Here is a 23532-nt window from a genome sequence, read left to right as displayed (position 1 = left end):
TCCTTAAAGGCGACTTCCTGTCGCTGTTGCTCGGCGCCGCGGCTGCCTGCGTGTCCAGACCCGGCCCAGACAGGGTTGAGGTGTCGGCGATGACACTTCCATTTCCCGCGTGTCAATCAAGATGACGGCGGATCTCGCGGCTCCGGCAGCGGCAGATTGAGGATCTCAAAGACTCGACCGTGCAAAAGTTCTTTTGCCAGGGCGATGGAGAATCGGCGGCACGGTTGATTTCGACATATAACCCGCGGTGGGGGTGGGAGGGGAAGCTCAGCTGCAGCCGTAAATTTAACAAAACGTAGCTTGAAATACAAACTGATATGAGTGAATAAATAAAAGAATAAATAAATAAATGGCAGATGAATGAATGGATAAATAATGAAATAATGAAAAAATAAAATGAATAAAATCTCCCTTTGTTTGAGCTTTGCAATAGAATGGATTGTAAATTTTTGCATCAATGGGTTTGCCCCAATTTTTCTTTTTTTCATTTTTAAATCTGCTCGTATTGGTTACCCAAAGTAGACCTCGTGCGGCGTGAAAGTGGCTCCTAATGTGGGCGAACACACAAAAGCGAGAAAAGTTTCCTGGAAATAGCAGATAAATTTCAGAACCTCAGCCTGATGTTTATATATTTGCGTCCTCGGATGTTCTCGTCATGTCATCAATGTCTCCGACTTGAGTGTGTCTGTGTGTGTGTGTGTGTGCGCGTGAGTGTGTTTTTTCCTGCGCCTGCGGGCATGTTGATCCTCTGTTGTCGTGGTGACGCCAACCTGCTACTCGTAGGAGGAATAATGATGTGAGATTTTAACTTATCTCTTTTTTTTTTTTTTTGTTTAAAAAGGCTTTTCCTTTCCAACAAGCGAAGAGCGTTTTCTGGATCCTGATCGGGGATCAGAGATCATATCTGGTCCGTTTATGGCAGGTTTCTAGCTTATTTTCTCCGTTATAAACATATTTTCAGACTAAATGAGGTCAAATCTTGGCTGTTGTTTAGCATTCCTGGGTGTCCCACAGGGATGCTAACCGGCTACCCATTGCTTTTGCAGTATTTGTTCCACGCTAGCGGAGCTAATGCGTGTTAGCATGTCTCGCTGCCTGCAGCGCTGATGCATTTAGTGTTGCATTAAAAAAAAAAAAAATGCTGAAAAGTTTATTTTCGAGGACTTTCTCGCTTCTTAAAAGGCTAATATGAAACATCAGTTTGATTTTTTTTTTTTTTTTTTTTTTCACATTTTTGTTTCATTTTCATTCAAATCTTTCCACGTCTTGTTTCTACATCAGGACTTTACAACTTTTTCTTTGGTAGATCATAAGTCTCCTCACGAATCCTCCTGTTCATTGTGGATTCAAAAAAAAAAAAACATTTCCAAATACTTATTTTGCTTTTGGATTCCTTCACTAGCAGCTGCTCAGCGTCACAATCCTCTTTTTATTTTTCCTCCTTGTCATTTTTCAAGCAACAATTTCCAACTGTTCTTTCATTTCTGTTTTCTCGTTGTCTTTTTTTTTTGTTTGTTTTTTCATTTTTTTTTTTTTTTTTTATTTCTTTTAATTTTCCCGTTGACGTTTCCCCCAGGACGGCTGTGAGGCCGCGATCATTCCAGATTTATTAATCAGAGCTGAGCGTCGCGCGCCCGCTGTTAAAACTCATTGAACTCTGCTTCATTTCCTTAATCCCGTCCGGTAACACTGACTCATTACTTTCTGATATTTGATCTGGGCCCCTCGGGACGGGGGGGGGCGTCGGGGAGACGGAGGAGAAGAATCCGCCGACCTAATAAAGCCCGACGTAATTAAATACGTTTAATAAAAGCGGTGAACAAGCGTCCTCCTTCAGGGCCGCGTCCGATGATGACTCCCAGGATTCTGGAAGCCTCCGGCCCTCCGTGACCTCCCGACCTCCGGCGTCAGGTTGCGGTCAAACACGAGGAGGGCGTTTCAGACGGAGGTTTTCCACACACACACACACACACACACACACATACACCTTTGCTTTCTTTTCCAATCTCCGGCTGTTGAAACGCAGTGACATTTTTTTTTTCCCTCTCCCGGCGCGGCAGAGCCTCTCCACCGGGGGCTTCCCCTGCCGCCGCCGCCGCCGCCGCTGCCGCCGCCGCCGCCGCCGTCAAGGGCCCTCATTGGGAGCTGGTAGCTGCGAAAGCGGAGGGCGGCCCCCGACATGGACACCGCAGCGCCCGCCGCAGGGGTGGCCGCCATTTACCACCCCTCATTATTTATTTACCCCCCAATTTTAAGCGGCGCGACCTTTTTAGCGCCCGGGATGTTCTTCCCTGGATCGCCGCGGATCCAAGGTCGTTCGACCCTCGGCTAATTTTTAATTCCCGTCCCACGGATGATTTTTTTTTTTTTTTTTTTTTTTCCCCCATCTCCCGAGCGGAGAAACTTCGCCGTCTTTTTTTTTTTTTTTTTTTCGTGGGAATCAGCATCTTTTTTAGCCGTTATTGTATAAAACCGTCTCCGGCTTTGTCGGCGCTGGAGCGGTTTGCGTTATTTATCCATCTACGCATTGATTTTTTCTCCAGCCCGAGGGCGTGGAGACGCTGTCCGGCCAGCTCAGAGCTGAAGAACGTCATCCGGGGGGTAAAAAAAAAAAAAAAAAAAGAGGCGTCTCTTCGGAGACGTTTCAATGACGATACAATGGCGAGGCCTTGTTAAATGGGCCGGGGGGCCGCGGTGTCCGTTTACCCAGGAGGGGAAGAGCTGTAATCCATCACTCCCACTCGTCCTCCTTCCCCCTCCATCAACATCTCCCTCGCCGCGACTCCGGAGACTCTGCGAACACTAAACGCTCCCCCTTTTTTTTTTTTTTTTTTTCTTCCCGCTCTCTCTCTCTCTCTCTCTCTCTTTTTAATCACTTATTCCTCCAGATCATCAGCATTTCAGCTGAGCACGGAGGAGAAAGAGAGGAAGAGAGAGATGTAAAGATGTAAATTTGAAACGCTGAATTATGAATCACAGGCTGGTGGGTTACGCCGCGTACAGTCGGAGGGGAGGTGAGCGGAGAATAACAATAAGATCCCGTCCGACAGGAAGCGGGAGTGTCGACGAGGAAGGAGACGGACGGATGAAAGAGCGTCTCGGGAGGGCGGGAGGGACGACGCAAACAAATGATTCGCCGATATTCAGGATAAGCGAGATTCCGCAGGGGTTCGTTTTTGTTTGGCTTGAATCCCCCGAAGGAGAGAGTTTCCACGGTTTCTTTTTTTTTTTTTTTTTGCGTTCCAGCTTCCTGGCGACCGCGGTCCCCGAACGCACCGCGGCGTCCGTTGCCCCCGTCCTTATTTTTACTTTGAAAGTCAACTGAGCCGTCCTGTTTGGATTTTTACAAAAAGAAGTGATGTAGATGCATGAGGTGGACCACTTGCGTCGGAGTTGCGAGCTTTTTATACACGACTTCCTGCTCAAATTGGTGTCGCTCTCGACAAAAATAAGTTCTGTATGTTCTGTGTAGTCGACCACTTATGTCGGAGTTTCGAGCCTTTTGTGCGCGACTTCCTGTTCGGATAGATTTAGATTTTGACAAAAATTAGTTCTATATGTTTTCTGGTCGACTACTTATCTTATGTCATAGTTTCAAGCTTTTTGTGCGCAACTTCCTGCTAAAATTGGTGTCGCTCTCGACAAAAATAAATTCTGTATGTTCTGTGTAGTCGACCGCTCATGTCGGAGTTTTGAGCTTTTTGTGCGCGACTTCCTGTTCGGATAGATTTAGATTTTGACAAAAATGAGTTCCGTATGTTCTCTGGTCGACCACTTATGTCATAGTTTGGGAGCTTTTTCGACGCAACTTCCCGCTCAAATTGGTGTCGCTCTCGACAAAAATAAGTTCTGTATATTCTGTGTAGTCGACCACTTATGTGGGAGTTTCGAGCCTTTTGTGCACGACTTCCTGTTCGGATAGATTTAGCTTTTAACATAAAGGAGTTCTGTATATTTCCTGTTGTTGACCCTTTACGTCGGAGTTGCGAGCCTTTTGTACGCAACTTCCTGCTCAAATTGATGTCGCTTTTAACAAAAATATGTTCTGTATGTTCTCTGGTCGACCATTTATGTCGGAGTTTCGAACTTTTTGTGCATGACTTCCTGTTCGGAAAGATTTAGCTTTCAACATAAAGGAGCTCTGTATCTACATAAGGATGATCACGTAGGTTAGAATTCCGAGACTGTTGTGCTCAACTTCCTGTTCAGCTGGTTGCAGCTCTGGACAAAAAGGAGTTCTTTATGTGACGCAGATACATGAGGTCGACCACTTACGTCGGAGTTCCGAGCCTTTTGTGCGCCTTCCTGTTCTGATTGATGTGGCTTTTGACAAAAAGAAATAACCTATTTTCATGAAATCGACCCCTTACGTCGGAGTTTCTAGCCTTTTGTTCGCGACGTCCTGCTCAAATTGATGTCGCTTTTAACAAAAATAAGTTATATATGTCGACCCCTTACGTCAGAGATTCGAGCCATTTGTGCGTGACTTCCTGTTCCGGCTTTCCCAGAAAATCGAAACGACAGGAACGAAAACGAAACTACGAGCGGTGAATGTAATCTACGCTGTCTTCCTCCCGCACAGTTTTCTTTTTAACACCGTAAACATCGTACATCGGATGGCAACGGCGCTATAAAAAGCCGCAGGTCGAGGTCGTCGTGAACCGAGGACTTCCTGCGCTTTTCCCCCGACTCCTGCTGTATATCGTATTTATAAATCCCCCTGTAAGTCAGACGTAGAAAGAGGATGAGCTGAATCTGGAGGAAGAAGACGAGTCAGGAAGCGTCGGGACTCCCCGTCCGGCTCGTTCCGAAATCCAAATGAATCCAAATTTAATGTGCGAAGAGGAATGAGAAGAAGCTCCCGGCTTACGCTCTTCATCTGATAAAACCTCGAACCGCCTCAAATGAGCTAATTCGATTTAGCGACTGTTTAACGGCGGCGTTCTTAGCGCCTCTCTCCGCGTTCGCTCCCCTTCATTTACTTTCACTCGCAGATCCAATCAACAGGGGATCCAAAATGGCGGCGGACGTTTAGAGAAGGGGCTTAATTGGCGTCCAGATGGCGCGATGGAATCGATGAACGGCGGCCGACCGCTCTTTTGTACTAAATAAGAAAAATGGAATAACAGTTTAGCTAACAGTCAGGAGCTTCCTTTGAGTTTTTTTTTTTTTTTTCGCATATTGAGGTCGTATCTCCGGAACAGACAAAATGATCCCGGGGAAAAGAAAAGAAACGGTCATGTGAACGCCAAGTGATTATGAAGAAATATGAAGGCGGAGAGGAGCGATCGCACCGGCTATATGAATATTGGATGGTGGAGAACCCATTTTAATCTCTCGCCGTAATGAGTCTTTTGACAGCTAAATAATGACGCTTCGGTTCAAAGATGGCGGAAGAAAAGTGTCGAATTTGTACAGCAGAGAAGATCTGGACGTCTCCGCGGCGCTCGGTTTATGGTTGGAAAATCACGGCACAAAGAGCAGCGGAAGGTCGCGTTTCCTGTTCAGGAGGGAAATAAAAAGAAAGAGGAAGGAAATGGGATGAATGGCTGGTAAAATACAGTAAAAAAAAAAAAAAATCCTATTTTCAACACGATCTTGCATTTTACATGAATTTATTAAACTGATTTTCGTTCTCATTTTTGGTTAATTTTATTTCATTTAACTGTCTTTTTTTTTTAAATATTGTTTTGTTCATATATCAGTTTTAGGTCATTAGAATTTTACATTTTTTATCTTTTTTTATCTATTTTTATCCGGTGCATCTTTGTTGATTAGTTCCCAAATGTAGGGAAATTATTGCCAATCATTTGTTGGCTTTTAGATGTTTTTACACCATTTGAGAAAAAACAAAAAAAGGACAAATTTAATAAAATTTATGGTAAAAAATAGAACCTTCTGGATGATTTTTTTTTTCCTGTTTTCAACACATTCTTGGCCTTTTTCAAACAATTTTTTTCTCAATTTTTAGTTATTTATTTTTTGGTTTATTTGATTTAGTTTGTAAAGCAATTGCGTCTCCATGTTTTAAGGTATTTTGTAAATCGATTATTACGGTTAGTTTTTAAATTGTTTGCCTTTTTTTTAGCTATCCTTTTTTTTCTCATTAAAGTTTGGTACATCTTTGAATATTTCCCTAATTTTATTTCCGATTCTTGGTTGACATGACACTTTTTATACCAAATTGAGCCAAATTTATCGGAATTGAAATTCTCCTTTTTTTACATTTTTTTTAAACAACCACGATCACGGGAAGCCTTTGTTTCAGCAATCTCTCGCTGATGTTTCCATCGCTCGGTTTCCTCTGGTGTCCGACGTAAACAACAGACCATATTTGGCCATTTAAACAGGAAATGGGCCTTTTATTGTGGTATAATACGAGCGCCTGTCTCCTCCACTCCATTGGTTTTAATTAAGACCGGCTCTTATTTTGAAGGCATTACTCATTTTTATTGAACTTTTACTGTGGTAATTTTAAAGTTCTCGCCAATTATAGGCAGCTACACCCCCCTTCCCCGCCACACCAACCTTTTACTTCAGCAAGTCTGCAGATCTCCTGCAGACTTGCATGATGCAATTTGATGCTTTAGTCAAAAGCGGTTTTAAACCTTATTTGATTGCATTTAGAGATGCTCCTCATTTGGATTTTCTCCGTTTGGCTCTTTCATTATCTGTTTTTTCATATGCAGGAGGGATTCAGGTTGTTTTTGGATCGTACCAGATTGGCATGTGTCTTATAATAATGATAATTAGTAATAAAAATGGCAACGGGAATAACAATAACATTAGATGGGGATCTGCGAGCATGGCTTTAAAAAACGCTGCAGAGAGAGAGAGACGGGCCTGAAACTTCAGATTTAATATCTGATCGGGGTTTTGATATCAAGCAGGTTGTGTTCGCGGAGTCGGTTACCATGGCAACTCCAGCACAGATTAACTCGACGCTCCGCCGGAAAAGAAAAAAAAAAACACAAAACAAGAAAAAAAAAAAAAAACAGCATTCAAACCCTGAGGTTTAAGCCTGTTTTCTGCGAGATTCGAAAACGTTACGTTTACGTCATGAAACCGCGATCGATGAAAAACGGATAAATGAATCAATTAATCATGCGAAGATGGGCGGCGGTCTATAAATCTATAAATGTCTATAAATGTCAACAAACAGCCGTGTGACCGCGTCGCTGTTCTTAATCCCTCTGTCGGATGATCGGAGGCGATAAGGATGTCGCTGAAGCCACTGACGCCAAAACACTATCTTGCGTGTGTTTACGCACTAGAATAATTAGCTCGAATAATTAGCACGCAATTAGCTCGCGCTTCCGATCAACAGATGGATCCGATCGGACGTCGACGGTGGTTTGAACGTCCGATGCGGACGGCGGCGATGATTTTTAACGTGGCGTTTCTTAACGTTGCCGAGTCCAGGGAGCGCGTTTTCACCTGTTGATTGACAGCTCCCCGACGACGTAGCGCCCGTCTTTGCGTCCGAAACATCGCCTTCTCTCCGATGTTTATCGAACTCCGTCGACGACTTTCCGACAGCCAACCGAGGTCTTTATTTCTCCGAAAACGCCGGCGGTATGAGATTAAATAACACGTCGTTATTAGGTCGAGTTCCGCTCTCCGTTTTTCGTTTAGCGGCGTTATATTGTGAAGCTGACGGCTTTCCGATGCTAACGTTGCCTCTTTTATGATTATTATCATTTCTCTCGGAGGTGAAATCCATGTCTTTATTGTGCGGGATCAATTTTATGGCGGTAAATATACACATTCATTGTGTTGAACGGACATCTTTATTTCCCTTTAGAAAGGCTGCTTTATTTTGCTGAACGCGTGCCTTTGTTTTTGAAGAATTGCAGACTTTCTGACCTCCCATTTATTCTGACGTTACGCCGACGACGTCCGACAATTAATCAATGCCTTTATTTTGTTGAATTAATATCGCGCTTTACAGAGTTGTCATTTTTAGTAGTGAGTGAAAAAATTATGAAATTGTGCACAGATGTAAAATACGTTAAAAAAAAGAAGGTAAAATTCTATTTATTTATCATTCATTATTTGTTATTTATAATGTATCATGTGTTATTCATTAATTATTATCTATTATCATTTTTTCACTTTTTCAGATTGAATTGAGTGCTCTGTCACGTAACCTTTTTTATTTTATTTTGAAAAAAAATGCGGATATTGTGTCTTGAATCCCCTCATTGAATCAGATAAATTCCTGCCGACGACTTTTTGACAAAAAAATGATGCATTCCTTTTTTGTAACTGACAATTTTACAGAATTTAAACCCCCTTTAAATGCCATTTCCCTCTCAATTAACAATTCTCTTGTCGCAAACCCGACACCTTTATTTTCTTAAATTCTAATTTTGCGAAATCAACGCCTCTTTTCGTCAACACGGATTCCTTCTTTTTATTCTACGATGCGAAAAATCACCATCGGCTCTGAACGGTTTCTACTTCCTGTTCGCTCTACTTCCTGTTCGCTCTACTTCCTGTGAGGTTCTTACTCACAATCTCCGAGATCAGACCGACCGACATAATGAAGAGCATTAAGCCGCGGCGTTTTTATAGTCGTCCTGCAACCCGCGGGCCCCTCCTCTTCCTCCCCGCCTCGCGGCTAATGACACTTTTATGGGAAACTTCATTAGAGGCCTGGATGTCGAACCGATAAACATCAGCGCGTTTTAATTGCAGGATAAAGTGCGTCGCCGTCGGTATTTTTGTCGCGGAAAAATAAAAACAGACAAAGGCGGAGGTCGGCGTCGCACGCGGCGATTTTTCATGAAAAGATGTTTTAGCCGAGGTTTTTATTCTGTTTTAATTCCTCCGGACGGACCCGGGCAGACAGCCGGCCCCAGCTGCGGGCTAATGAAGATGTAGCGTCCGGCGTGATGCTAAGCTACGTGCTAAAAACAGAGCCCCCTGTTCAGCGTTGTCCTGGGGCGGCCTCACATCTCTGCATTTTATCAGACAACTTCATTTCATTATTTTGTTTTCTGAATTTTGGTGTTTTTTTGCTGGTTTGTGAATCTAGATAACAGGTTTTTGACAAGTTTTAGAGGCGTCTTTGGATCATTTTGGACATTTTTTGTCATGTATATGCTTTTTTTATGCAGTTTTATATTTCTTTGTCTTTTTCATGCATTTCCAGTCATTTTTCATTATTTACTCCTGATTTTTTGGTTGGTGTCTTTTGTCCATTCATACATGATTTTCACTGATTTTAGAAAGATTTTTGCTAATTTTATTTCATTTCTTGCTCTTTAGAAAAAAGGGCAATATTGCTGTTTTTATACTGCTGCTGTCCCTTCCCTCCCTCTTTATATTTAAAACCATCTCCTCTTTTAACCCGAGAGTGAATATTTAAACAGAAATATATGACGTTTAAGTCACGAAAGGCGTATTTGGATTGCGTATTACGAGTCAAAAAGTCAAATCGAATTTGATCAATAACGGTCTCATGTTAAAAATAAAGTGGATAAATCATCTTATCCTGCGTTCTTCTCCCGCGTCGGCGTCGAACAATCTACAAACCCCTCGGTTGTAAAAACACCACTCTCCGGCTTTTTATTTTGGGGGGAGTTGGAGAAGTTATTCTGTTTTCCAATCTGCCGCCATCAATATTTAATGATAAGGCGTATTTTGAATAATGAATGCGGGGAATAATATTAACCCATATAGGCTGTTTGAGGATCAAACCACTTTTTCCACATGCTCTTTTTTTTTTTTTTTTTATCATTAGCCGTGAAGATCGGACAATCCAGACGCCGTCGCCGTTTGTGTTTTTTTTTCCGCCCGTTCAGGATCGCTTCGTCATCCGACAGGGATTGTTTTACTTTGCGGATAATCCAACAAAAAACAACGAGCGAGACGCCGTCTGAGAGCGTCCGAGAAACTGCGGGGAAGAAACGGGGTGAAAATTGTCCGAAAGCAGGGGGATTTCAGAGGTTGTAGCAGGTAAATTGAGCATAAAAATGATCCGGAAATGACCTTGAAAATGCAAAAAATCCGATGAAACGTCCGAAAATATGGACGGCGGCGACCGAAGATCCGTCCGAAACCTGTTTTTTTCTGCAGGAAAAAAAACAACAAATGTCCCGTCGATGAATCGGAATCACGTTTTTGAGAGAATCCAACTTTCTTCGGTTTCCGCGACGGGGAAATGGCTTTTCCGTTTTTTCTTTAACGTGCCCTTGAACTCACCTTGGCGTTTTCGCACGGCGGCTCCGGGTTTGGTGGATGAGGGCGAAGCGTGAGGAAAAAAAAAATAAAATAAAGTGCTGCAAAGCAGAAATCTGGCAGGTCAGAGAACTTTGATAATCCTGTCAAGTGAAGTAAACAAACAGGTTGTGGGGATTAAACAGCCTTCCCCCGCCGCAATCAGGCGGCGAGTCACATGACGACGACGCCCGCAGCAACATCAGCATCCAGACACCGGCGTTCTGTACCGCCGCGTGATCCGTTTCCGCGGTAACCGTCATGCCACGACGCAGACTGGCGTAAAATTCAAATCAAGGAGATACAGGGAAATTGGAGAAACTAATCAACCAGAGCCTGGTTGACCATTTTATTCATTCCTACATCATCTATATCGCACATGCTGGGCTTCCGGGCTTTGAATTCAGTTAAATTTTTAATTTTTAGATTATTTATCGGGAAACTATTCGCAAATTATTTCAGTATTCTCTTGCAAAGTCATTTTTATTTCATTTCCTGCCAGTCTTTATTGTTATTTTTAAAGTATTTCCCATTTGTGCTTTTCCCAGTTTTAAATACTTTTTCATTATTTTCCATTTTTTCCTATTTTTTTATTGACTTATTTCTCCTGCCCTCCAAAGTTATTTAGAAACCTTTCACTGGCAGTCGTGACAAAGTGATGTCTGGCTTTACAGAAGGAATAAGCTGCCAGGGTTTCAGTCTCTATGGACACACACTCACACTCCACATGTGACCACACACACACACACACACACACACACACATACAGTGTCGGGTCTGTGACCTCTCAAAGAGAAACTGCGGAGAGAAAAAAAAAAAAAAAAAAAGAAAGAAAGAAAAGAAACTCCCGTCTTGAAATCTCAATTTCACCGCGGCTCCACGGAAGCCTTGACAAGGTCAGGCTGGCAGCGGGAATTCGTCTCACCCCCCTAATCTGGAGATTACATTCTCAGCGGCCGGGCTCGCCCTCCCGCCCCCCCCCCGCCCCTCCAGCCCCTCTGCCAGGGTAACGAGCCAAGACTCGACAGTGTGGAGAGATAATGTCCACGGATTAAGACTGAGAGACCCTCGAGTGGCGGCGCTTTCATTTCACAATCCGAACTGTGAAGTGACATAAATACATGCGGCCGCCTCCTGGATCCGTCCGCCGCCCTCACCCCGAGCTCAGGGAGCGCCGTGGCATCGAACTTGAGCGGAAAAATAACTAAATATAAATAACTGAAAATAACTAACTTGGGGCAGGAAAAAATATGAAAAAGTTGTGAGTGAGTGAGTGAATTAGTCGTTCATTGAATCATTGAATCAGTCAGTCATTGAATCATTGAGTGAATCAGTCATACAGTCATTGAAGCGGTGAGTGAGTGAATCACTTAGTCATTGAGTCATTGAATCATTGATTTATTCATTGAATCACTGATTTATTCATTGAATCATTGAGTGAATCACTTGGTCATCCAATGAATCATTGAGTGAATCAGTGAGCCAGTCATTGAATCATTGGGTGAATCAGTGAGCCGGTCATTAACCCTTATGTTGTCTTGCGGGTCAAAAGTGACCCACTACCATGTTTAGCTGTAGAAAAAACACCTTAACCTTTTTTTTTCAACTTGAAATTTTATGACTTTTCTGAAAGAGACCCCATAATTAGAAAAAGTGATATTTCTTTTTTGTTTATGTTTCCATGTGGGCTGTACACCACTTGGGGACAAAGATTGTCTTATGGGTAATTGGGAGTAAACACAATGTTAAGATCGCACGAGGGTTAAATAATTGGGTGAAGCAGCGAGCCAGTCACTGAATCATTGGGTTGAATCAGTGAGTCAGTCATTGAATCATAGAGGGAATCACTCAGTCATCCATTGAATCATTGGATGAATCAGCCAGCCAGTCATTGAATCAATGAGTGAATGAGTCAGCCTGTTGTTGAATCATTGGGTGAATCGATCAGCCATTGAATCGAGTGAATTAGTCAGTCATTGAATCATTGAGCGAATCAGTCATACAGTCATTGAAACGGTGATTGAGTGAATTACTTCGTCATTGAGTGAATCATTGACTTATATATTGAATCATTGAGTGAATCACTCATTCATTCATTGAATCATTGGGTGAATCAGCCAGCCAGTCATTGAATCAATGAGTGAATGAGTCAGCCAGTCATTGAATCAGAGTGAATCAGTCAGTTTGTCAATGAATCATTTAGTGAATCAGTGAGTCAATCACTGAATCAGAGTGAATCAGTCAGTTTGTCAATCAATCATTGAGTGAATCAGTGAGCCCGTCATTGAATCATTGGGTGAATCAGTGAGCCAGTCATTGAATCATTGGGTGAATCAGTGAGCCAGTCATTGAATCAGAGTGAGTCAGTGAGCCAGTCATTGAATCAGAGTGAGTCAGTCAGCCAGTCACGAGCCACCAGTGTGGAAAGATAATGTGAATGGATATAAATACAAGCGTCAGCCTCCTGGATCCGTCCACCGCCCTCAGCCCGAGCTCGGGGAGTGCCGCCACAAACATGGCAAAACGTATGTCGAAAAATAACTAAAGAGGAGTAAAAAAAATGAAAGGGTATTTTTTTGGAGGGAAAATGTGCAAAGGAAGCGAGAAAATGCTGAATTGTTTGTGAAGGAATAATGACTCAGCACTTTGCTGAGTGAGTCGCTCAAAGAGAAGGACGATCGTTGACTGTCGTGATACTGGAGTAACTGAATCAGTCAGACACTCATTGAATAAATGAATGAGTGAATCAGTCAGACAGTCAATGACTCATTGAGTGAGTCAGTCAGCCAGTTATTGAAACGTTGAATGAATCAGTCAGCCAGTTATTGAATCGTTAAGTGAATCAGTCAGCCAGTCATTGAAGTAGTGAGTGAGTGAATCAATCAGACACTCATTTAATAAGTGAATGAGTGAATCAGTCAGACAGTCAATGAGTCATTGAGTGAGTCAGTCAGACAGTTATTGAATCGTTGAATGAATCAGTCAGCCAGTCATTGAATCATCAAGTGAATCAGTCAGCCAGTCATTGAAGTAGTGAGTGAGTGAATCAATCAGTCATTGGTGAATCATCACGTGAATTAGTCAGTCACTGATTGACTGAGATCTATCTATCTTTCTACCTATGCATCCTTCCATCCATCCATCCATCCATCCATCCATCTATCTTTCTATCTATTATTTGAAAATTATCTTTTTTCCTCAGGATTTTGGCCATTACATAAGACATTAATCTCCATTGTATTGAGTACAGTTGAAAGTTTGAAAGCAGCGAAGGCTCAAAGAGCAGCGTTGTTGATGGATGGCGGAGGAGAAACGGCGCTTTGTGCTCGGAGTCGGTTCATTTTCGCGAGCGTCTGGGACGGAGACGTCTCTCCTCCCCCTCGGCTCTGACCCCGACCAGGTTATCTTTTTTATTTTGTGTTTTTTTTATTCATTTTGTTGAAGCGGCTGGCAAATGAGATTAGCGGTGCTCCTGTTGGAGCTCCGCGCTGTCGACCCGCGACCGCCAGACAGCGGAATAATAATCCCCGCCGACGAGCGGGCCACGTCCGCCGCATAAATGTGGAAAAGCTGGCGATTAACTGTCATCGCGGAGCGTTTAGAGCAGATGTGTTTTCATTGGGCGGGACATTCGCCGGAGCGTGGAGAAAAGTCTGCGTCTTTCTTTTTTTTTTTAATTTTACTCTCAACGCCATTATTTCCGCAAATAATTGTACAGAGAGGCGGGTGTCATTAGAGACATAATGAAAAACAATTACATTTTTTTTTTTTTAAAGTCAAATAAATTGTCAATTCTGTTATTTAATGATGGCGGCGGCGTCACTGCGGACGAACATAGGTAACCGCCGAGCCTCGCCAAATTGAAATGTCAAGCGCTTATTTTTTATTTCTTATTAAAAAAAAACAAGAGGCGGATTTCATGCTGACATTTAGTCATTACTGTAGGTAATGGAAAAATCAAGAAAATTACATTTTGATCAGCTCACTCACGCTATTTCTTTCTCTCTCTCTCTCTCTATGAATGCAAATACACGCACACACACACAATTTTGTGCCAAATTTGCGAAAAATGACCAATAATTATCAAAAAAAAAAACCCAAAATGAACCAAAAATTACCTAAAAATCACCAAGAGCTTACCCGACTGACATCATAACCAAAATGACCAGAGAATGTGTTGCTGGTTGGAAAATTGAATCATCCAGCGGGCGAAAAAAGCTCATCCATAATAAATGGCTACGCCGCCGTCGGGAAAGCGTTGCAGAGACGATAAACCTCGCAGGCACGTCTAAATTAAAATGTCAAATTTCGTCTTATTCCTCCCCAAGAAAACACGCGCAGGCGAAGGCGGCTCCTTTCGGGCTATCCAAGCTATCCGACGCTAAATACCGTCCTGAGGAACGAAAACTTCTGCTATTGGCTAACGGGGGATGAGTCACGGGTCCACCGGATTGCCTGGGACACTATTAACAAGGAGACACGGGGGGTTACTATGGCAACTGGAGTATTAAACCATCCAGCGCTGATAATGCGCCGATACGGCCTGTTTTCTCGGGGTACAAGTGCTACATGAGTAGCCACGAATCCGTCCGATGAGCTCGCCGGATTGGGGTTTTTATTCGGAAGCCTCAGGCGTTCGGATGATGCCGCCGTTTGTCCCCCCGTCGTGGCGTTCGCGGAAGAACAAGGAGCAGTCCTGCGCCGGCGCTCGACTTGGTCGGGCGCGAGAACAGAGGAAACGGCGGGCGATTGAAGTAGCGCCGAAGTGGCGCGGCCACTTCTTTTTTTTCTTTCTCTTTTCTTCTGGCGGTTGAAAGTGACACCGGCTGTGAAAACAGGGGCGTCGCAGGACGGCGGAGGCGAAGTGAACGCGGCGCGTCTGATCCGCGGGTGTTCACAAGCGCAATTTCTGTCCTTGTCGTTAAACAAAAACAAGAAAGAGAAGCCGTCGTTTCAGATGTCGATTATCTGCACCGCCGCTCGCTATCGCCCCCTAGTGGTCGGACAAGAACATGCTTGGTGTCGGCTGAATATTAATTTTCGCTCCCTGCAGACTTTAGAAATAAACTCATCTTTTGTGCGTGGCGATAAAAGCTTTGCATTTATTTTGGCGGGGGTCGGCTTAAAGACCTCGGCGCCATTGTCACTGGTTCGAGAGTGTGGTGGTTGTGAAAGGACAGGAGACACCCAGCGCGGCAACGGCGCCGTCGCCAAGATGGTGTTTTGGTTGGCGAGCGGCCGATTCGCCGAGCTTTTGTAAAATCTGCGACTGTTTCTTTCATTCATTCTTCATTTTGCTGTTTTCCTCTCCTTGTTGCTGCTATTTTGCTCTGCAGATGCCAATGAGTCATCGCTGCTGAAGTGCATCTTGAGGATAATAATAACAATAATAATAATAATAATAATAATAATGATGATAATGATGAGGCAGTTTATCTAGCTGTTATGATTTGATGGGAGTTTCATTTTGATGTTTTTTTTTCATTACAGATTTATTTTTAAAATATCTTCTTTGTAATATTGGGGGAGTTCGACATGTTTTTTTTTTTTGAGTTTCATGATTTCTCTTATTTTTCAAAGATTTGCTGCTTTTTTATTCCCCATCCCTCCTCTATTGTTTGATTGAACAACAGGGGAATAAAACTGAGTCGTGCCAAATTTTTTGCTGATTCTTGTCCGTCTGTTGATTTCCAAGTGTTCCCGGATTGTTGTACATAAAGCATATTTACTTTGTTTATTTGTTAATGATATTCTTTGAAAATTTCTGTCCGTTCCAAGACATTTCATCATTGTCCCGCTATTTCTGGATAAGTCTGTATCGGGTTCGAAGTTAGTCGTGTGAAGATGCCAAGGGGCGGGGCTTGGAGAGCAGAGGCGACCAATCAGGTTCCATTCCTAGCTTTTTTATTCGCATTTTTTTCTGTCATTCTGTGTTAAACTGCTGATTTTTTTTCCACTTCCTGACCTGCTTGTTTGCCAGGATTATTGTCTCGGTTATTTTGCTCACCGGTCTCAGGCCGCCTCCCAACAGAGGGATGTCTGTTTTTTTTTAATTTAATTTTATTTATTTTCTTCATATATTTTCTGCAGTTTCTGGAATATTATCTCCTGCTAGTTTCCAAGCATAAATGTTAGCACTGATCTCTGTAGCACTTCCTTGTCAGTTTTAGGTTAGCGATTTCTTTAATAATAATAATAATAATAATAACAATAATAATAATAATAATAATAGTAATGATGATAATAATAAATTACATGTTTTGTTGATTTATGTGCTAGGGATGAGTCTCTGCATGCACAATGATAAAATTATCTCTGAAGATATTAAATTGGCAACATAAAATCTGTTAAATAAGATAAGATATACTTTTTTGATCCCCACAGGGGAAATTCTTTTGTCGCAGCAGCGCAAGAATGACAATATCAATAAATATGAGTATAAACATAAATAAAAGAAACAATTAAAAGATAGCAAAGACATCCGCAAAAATAAAAAAAAGGATGAAAATAGACAACAGTATGAAAATTAAATAAATAACTAAAATAACCTTTTATATGTGTGCATATACATGTATAAAATATAGATAGCTAGATTTTTTTTCCCCACAGCCTCCTCCCCCTCCCTCCCTCCCTGCCCACCTCATCACCCTGTCGACCTCCTCGAAAAACCAGTTTCCTGAAACACAGATGTTTATCGGTGTGATTAAACCTTCAAGGTTACGTCTCTTCTAAATAAATCAGTGTCCTCCCTCGCCGTCACGTGACCTGGGGGTCCCCGCCGCCGCCGCAGGCCGGACCGTGAACTGACAGCCAAAACAGTTAGCCTTTATTTATATTTATATAGCTGTAGATATTAATAGATTATTATTATTATTATATATAGATATTTATATATTTATTATGTAGCTACTATTCTTAGCCCTTCACCCCCCCAAAAAACCCACCTAATTGGGTGAAACTGAGAAGCTTCTAAGTCCCTATTTTGTTTACATTTGATTTTATTTAAAGATGGATTAACAACATGAGCATGCTTATTTTTAAACAAATTACTTGATAATCGCAAATGATCTATGGGTTTATGGGATGTTTGCTATGCTAAAGTTAATCCATGCTGATGGTCATCCGTGCTAACGGACATCCATGCTAGTGCTTGTCCATGCTAACAGTCATTAATGCTAATGGTTATTCATGCCAGTGCTCATCCATGCTAAGACTCATCCATGCTGACAGTCATCCATGCTAATGGTCATCCATGCTAGCGCTCATCCATGCTGATGGTCATCCATGCTAATGCTCATCCTTGCTAAGAGTCATCCTTGGTAACAGTCATCCATGCTAAGAGTCATCCAGGCTAATTGTTATCCGTGCTAATTATCATCCTTGTTAAGAGTCACCCAAACTAACAGTCAACAGGCTAATGCTCAACAACGCTAAGAGCCCATCATTTTAAGTCACCCATGGTAACAGTTATCCATGCTAAAGGTAATCCCTCCTAATTGTCATCCATGCTAATGCTCATCCATGTTAAGTGTAACCCATGCTAGCAGTCAACCATGCTAACGCTCATCCATACTAACTGTTATCAAAGTAAATAGTCATCCATGCAAAGAGTCCATCCATGCTAACTGTGACCGCGTTGCCTTTGTGTCCGCAGAGATCGAAAAGATCCAGAAGGACGAGGGGAAGGAGGAGGAGAAGTTCATCGACGTCGTCATCAACAAGAACATGAAACTGGGCCAGAAAGTTTTAATACCAGTCAAGCAGTTTCCTAAAGTAAGTTATTTATAGATAATGAAGCCGCTCGCTCCGGGGTTTGTGATTGAGACTCCTCAAAACGGCCACTTTGACAGTTTTGTTGATGTTTTATGTCATTAGATGTAGCGGCGTCTGCCAGGCGCCGCGCCGCCTGACAGAACCAGAGCGCACAGCCACCGCCGCCCCCGCCGCCGTCAGGATGTAACTTCCTGTCGTGAAGAGTGTGTGAAATATTAGCTGTGTAATTGTGACCTTGGTCAATGACGGCGCGATGACTGAGTGTATTAATTTGTCCATGAATATTTATGAATGTGCAATTCCAAAGGAATTATCTCGCGCCGTTTTCATTTTCCTCGCTGCGCAAAGGATTTCTTATTTCACGTGGAGAATATATATCATTTCACCGAAACCCATCCGTCACTTCACGGAGTGGAGGAGGAGAGACGGATGGGAGAGGCGCTCGCGTCGCGCCGTACCTTCACCTCATTCAGGAAAACAAAAATAAACAAATTACACGCAGATTTACAGGACGTGTCTGGCGTCCTGATAAAACGCGTCTTTGTTCGTTTGCAAGAAAACAAGAGCGGTGACTTGAGAATCTGCAAAGCAAGAAAAAAAAATTTGCATAAAAATCAGGAAAATAACGGCACTTGAGATCTAGAAATTAGCGCGGCCCCAAATTGTTTATTTTTTTTAACGCACGCGTCAACACACCTCTTGAAGTCGAGCGACAAAAAGTCCCAATTGTTTAAAGTAACCCAGTTTCCCCGGCACAGCCGCAGAAGATGGAAATCAGACGGAAAATGTTCAGTGAAGTCCGTCGCCGCCGCCGGGGAGACGTTTATGTCACCAGTCGTCCGCTTTAAATTTGAAAAGCCCGCTCGTGGCGCGCTTCCTGCTCGGTCATGTGACCGCGGGGCGGCCAGTCACAGGGCCGGGAAAAATGAAGGGACGGAGACTGGCGTCCGGTTTCCGCCTGAGGGGCAGCGATGTTCCAGATCAGCCTGTCTGGATTTCCTCCTGTCGCTGTGCCTTCCGGCCCGTGTGGCGTCTCGCTCCCACCGCCACGGGCCCACTCGTGGTCATCCATGCTAACGGTCATTCATGCTAATGTTCGTCCATGGTAAGAGTCATCCATGATGATAGTCATCTATGCTAATTGTTATCCATGCTAAGAGTCATTAATGCTAATGGTCATTCGTGCTAGCGCTAATCCATAGTAAGAGTCATCCAAGCTAACAGGCATCCATGCTAATAGTCATTAATGCTAATGGTCATTCGTGCTAGCGCTCATCCATAGTAAGAGTCATCCAAGCTAACAGGCATCCATGCTAAGAGTCATCAATGCTAATGGTCATTCGTGCTAGCGCTCATCCATAGTAAGAGTCATCCAAGCTAACAGGCATCCATGCTAAGAGTCATTAATGCTAATGGTCATTCGTGCTAGTGCTAATCCATAGTAAGAGTCATCCAACTAACAGGCATCCATGGTAAGTCATCCGTGGTCAGTTTTCAATGTTCCTATCCACATTTCTCTGCGTGATGGCGTTGATGTTGAGCGAATGCCATGGCAACCCAACATGGACATCGTGACGACCCGACATGGACGCCATGGCGACGCGACATGGACGCCATGGCTCCAGATCAGCCCACAGGCCCACTGAGTGCGCGTAAACAGTCAGCTTTGCTGTTCTACAGTGGCGGAACACCAGCTTTCAATGTTCAATGTGGGCACCATGGTGATGGAACATGGACGCCACGGCGACGGAACATGGACGCCATGCTTGGTCATAGCTCCAGATCAGCCCGTCTAGGTTTCCTTCCGCCGCCGTGTCCTCTGACTGGTGTGACTACAGTCAGCTTTGCTACTTTCTGTTGTTCTACGCCGCCAAAACACCAGGTTTCGATGTTCCCATCCACATTTGTCTGCAGTTTAAATAATGGGGTTGAGTGGACGCCATGGTGACCCAACATGGACGCCATGGTGACCCAACATGGACGCCATGGTGACCCAACATGGACGCCATGGCTTGGCCACGGCTCCAGATTAGCCTGTTTGGGTTTCCTGCTAGCATCGTGCCCTCTGACGCGCCTGCGCCGACCGCCACAGGCCTACTGAGCGCGCTCAGATGGTCAGCTAAGTGGATGCCATAGCGACCTAACATGGATGCCATGGCGACTGAACCTAGACGCCTGGCTTTGAATGGCGGCCCGTCCGCTGTCAGACGGAGGCGGCTACTGTCAAACAGGGAAAAATCCAGGGTGAGATCTTTTGATTGGACCGAAGAGACGTCCGTGTTCGAGTCCCAGCGAGACACACACACACACACACACACACACACACCTCCCCGCCTGCAGTGACAAGGCTCTGACAGCTGAGGCCCTCGAAACCCCCAACCAGGAGGAAGGTGAGGAAGACTAATGGAGTCGGCGCTCTCTGTCAGCGGTCAGCAGCCCGGCCTTCTCCGCCGCCCGGGCTTTTATTCCATTTTATCTTATCTTTATTTATTTTCTAACCGCATCTGCGAGCGTCACCTTTGGCCTGCGCTTGTGAGGAGACACAGATGAGATCTCCCTCCCCGCTGATCCGTCAGCGCAGCCCTCAGCTTTATGCGGTCAAATCTGAATATGCATCATCGCACAAGTCATTTTTTTGTAGTTTTGCAGAAAACGCAAGAAAAAAAACATGGAATATGTCAAGAAATTGATTTAGGAAAAAAGTCATGGGCAATTATTTTAAATAGGTAACAATAATAAGAATAATAAGATATTTTTTATAATTATATTTATATTTATATATAAATATATTATTTTTTAACGTGTATTTATATTTATTGGAAATTCAGCCGACGCTTTTTTTTTTTTGTCATCAGACTTTCAGATCAGATGATGATGAGATGTACTTTATTGATCCCAGGATTGGGAAATTATTTGGCATACAACAACAAATCATCAAAAAAACAAAACAAATTAAAATCTGAGAGTATGAAACTAAAAAAATGTTCCTTTTCCTCTTTTCAAAATATTTTGGGGGGATATTTCGTTAGCGTCGTCCTGTTTTTGATCTCCTCGTCCTTTCTGCGTGATGCTCAGTGGGTGTATCTGCAGTGACTCCCTCATATGTCGTCCGTCGGCGACACAGAAAGAAAAGAGGGGCGGCTTTGGGTTTCTTTTTTTTTGTTTTTTTGTTTATTGCTTTCTTATTATTCGGTTTTTGGAGGAAAATCGGATGAAAGTGAGCTCACCAAGTCCGGAGGAGGGAAAACAAACCCAGCAGGCTTCAGCAGACATACAATTTCACTTGGTGACGGAGGAGCCATGTTCTGTCGTCTGTGTATTAGCCCCCCCCCCATCACCACCACACACACACACAAACACACACACACACACACACACATAGACCACTGTCCGAGTGTGTTTTGACTGAAAGTGTCCCCAGGGCTGTAAGTGCAGAGGAGGAGCCCCGCTGCTTTATTTCCAGCTCTGATTCTGCTGCTGCCCCCCCCCCCCCCAACCTCTCTCTCTCACACACACACACACACACACACCGCTTCAAGTCAGACATGATAAAATAGGTGTCCTCTCTTATCGGGCAACAGGAAGTCACATGTCCGGCGTCCGGCAACGTCCACGAGTTGCGAGCGTCTGAATTCCGACGCCTCTTGAATGCGGCGGAGAGGCCTTGCCAGGAAACTCCAGAGGACTCCATGTTTGTAGTTTTTTGAGGGTTCTGGAGGATCCTCACAAATAAACTGCGTCTGTAAACAGAATAACATCAGGACATTCGGAAGCTTGTTTTTTTACACGGATGCATAAAATGTTAGCCTGCTAGTCTTGTCAGACACCCCATAATAATCCCTGCTTCTTTTCCTCTGACCTCACAAAAGGTCACGGAAGGCGGATTTAGGATCACAATTGTAATTGCAAAAAAATGTTTTCCTGCATTTTCTTCTTTCATTTAAAATTTTAAATGATTATAACCTCGTCCGTGACGCGCGGCGACCTTGAGAAGCGATCGAGCAAAAACAAACAAACAAAAAAAAAAACATTTTCAGCAAGAAATGGACTACAAATCTCCCAGGAATCGGCTGGAAGGAGGGAAGAACCGTGAATTGAAACCAATCGGGACTTTTGGCAAGAAACTCAAACAGGAAAAAACAAATGCCCCAAAGAGGCCCAGTCTAAATATGTAAAACCCATAAAAGACCAGACTCCCTGTTAAAATCACCAAAACCCTGCAAGAAAAAATGACCGAAAAGCACCTGAAAAATAAAGATTTTAGAAATCAGTTTGCAAAGAGAAGAATCCCTGACATTCACACACACACACACACACGCGCGCGGCTTCAGACACCCGGTCGATCGTCGTCCATCTTTATGTAACAATAAAACTGAAGGCGATAAAAAAAAAAACCGAGCGCGTCTTTTTATCAGCGGCAGCCGTCCGCCTCGCCGCGGCCCGGGGTTACTTCCTGCTCGCGGCCCGCCGGAGGGGAGGGGCCGTGATTGACGGCTCTGCTCTTTATCTGAGGCGCGCAGGTGTGTGATTGATCCTCTCTCGCTCTCCTGCAGTTCAACTTCGTGGGGAAGCTCCTGGGGCCGCGGGGAAACTCCTTAAAGAGGCTACAGGAAGACACCCTGACCAAGATGTCCATCCTGGGGAAAGGATCCATGAGGGACAAGGAGAAGGTAACGCCGCCGCTCTCACGATTCTCTTCCCTTGAAGGGAAAACACACACTCTCGACAAAGGTGTCCTCTGTTATCGGGCAGCAGGAAGTCATTGTCGCGTCATGAGTCGGACTTTTAGGAACGTAACGGGTGGCGGCTGTTTGAATTCTGATGCCGCTTGAATGCAGCGGCCAGGAAACTCCAAGGGACGCCATGTTTGTAGTTTTTTGGGGATTCTGAAGGTTCCTTACTGATCAAACCATCAGCTGTATCTGGATAATTTTCTTTCCTCCGTCAACTTTTGCAATGATGACTAAGGTGACTCATTAAATAAAGAGGAGACCAGACAATTGTCGCAATTTACGTTTGTGCGGTAAAAACAACATGGGTGGTGGGATAAACGCAAAAAAGTTCCCTTTGATTCCGCTGCATGTCTAGTACATGCAGCGGAATCAAGAAGATTTTTTTTCACAATTCCACTGTGTCATTAAATTAACACTATAATGGCGGTCTGAATGAAGAACTACCAAAATGGTGGTTGTTGTAGTCCAAAGGCTGATCGTGTCCGAAAGGCACAAAGGAACGAATGGGATGCCGTTAGCAAATGTCCTGCCCAATGGAAAAGAAAGGAGAGAGACTCGGACGGGCGGCGACGACGCTAAGTTAGCAAGGCAATGATAGCGATAGCGATAGCGATAGCGAACAACACTGATCAATGACTAATACTCGCCACGTGCAGGTATGGAAACACGTTTCTCTGAGATTTTTGGACGCAGGCCGCAGGTCCGGTCGTCGGGGTCGGGACGTCGAGTTTGGAGCCGTCATTTTATTTTTGTTGACGACAAAAATAAAATATCTTTGCTTCCATATATCGGACGAGCCCCC

The 23532-nt window shown here is 43.7% G+C and overlaps 1 protein-coding gene across 2 annotated transcripts in view; it reads left to right on the top strand.

Moving 5' to 3' along the window:
* The window catches only part of khdrbs3 (KH domain containing, RNA binding, signal transduction associated 3), a 75240-nt gene that overhangs the window by 15352 nt on the left and 36356 nt on the right, over window positions 1–23532 (top strand). For both annotated transcript variants that reach the window (XM_086171212.1, XM_086171213.1), the window contains exons 2-3: window positions 17879–17997; window positions 22551–22667. In XM_086171212.1, the coding sequence (XP_086027338.1) occupies window positions 17879–17997; window positions 22551–22667 (236 nt within the window). The remainder of the gene's footprint in view (window positions 1–17878; window positions 17998–22550; window positions 22668–23532) is intronic.

The sequence above is a fragment of the Fistularia commersonii genome, chromosome 24 (assembly GCF_037954325.1).
Source record: "Fistularia commersonii isolate RoL2024-O1a breed Wild chromosome 24, RoL_Fcom_v1.0, whole genome shotgun sequence".
NCBI classification, from domain to species: Eukaryota; Metazoa; Chordata; class Actinopteri; order Syngnathiformes; family Fistulariidae; genus Fistularia; species Fistularia commersonii.
Note: the sequence above shows the minus strand (reverse complement) of the source record. Positions and strands in the feature narration are given on the sequence as shown.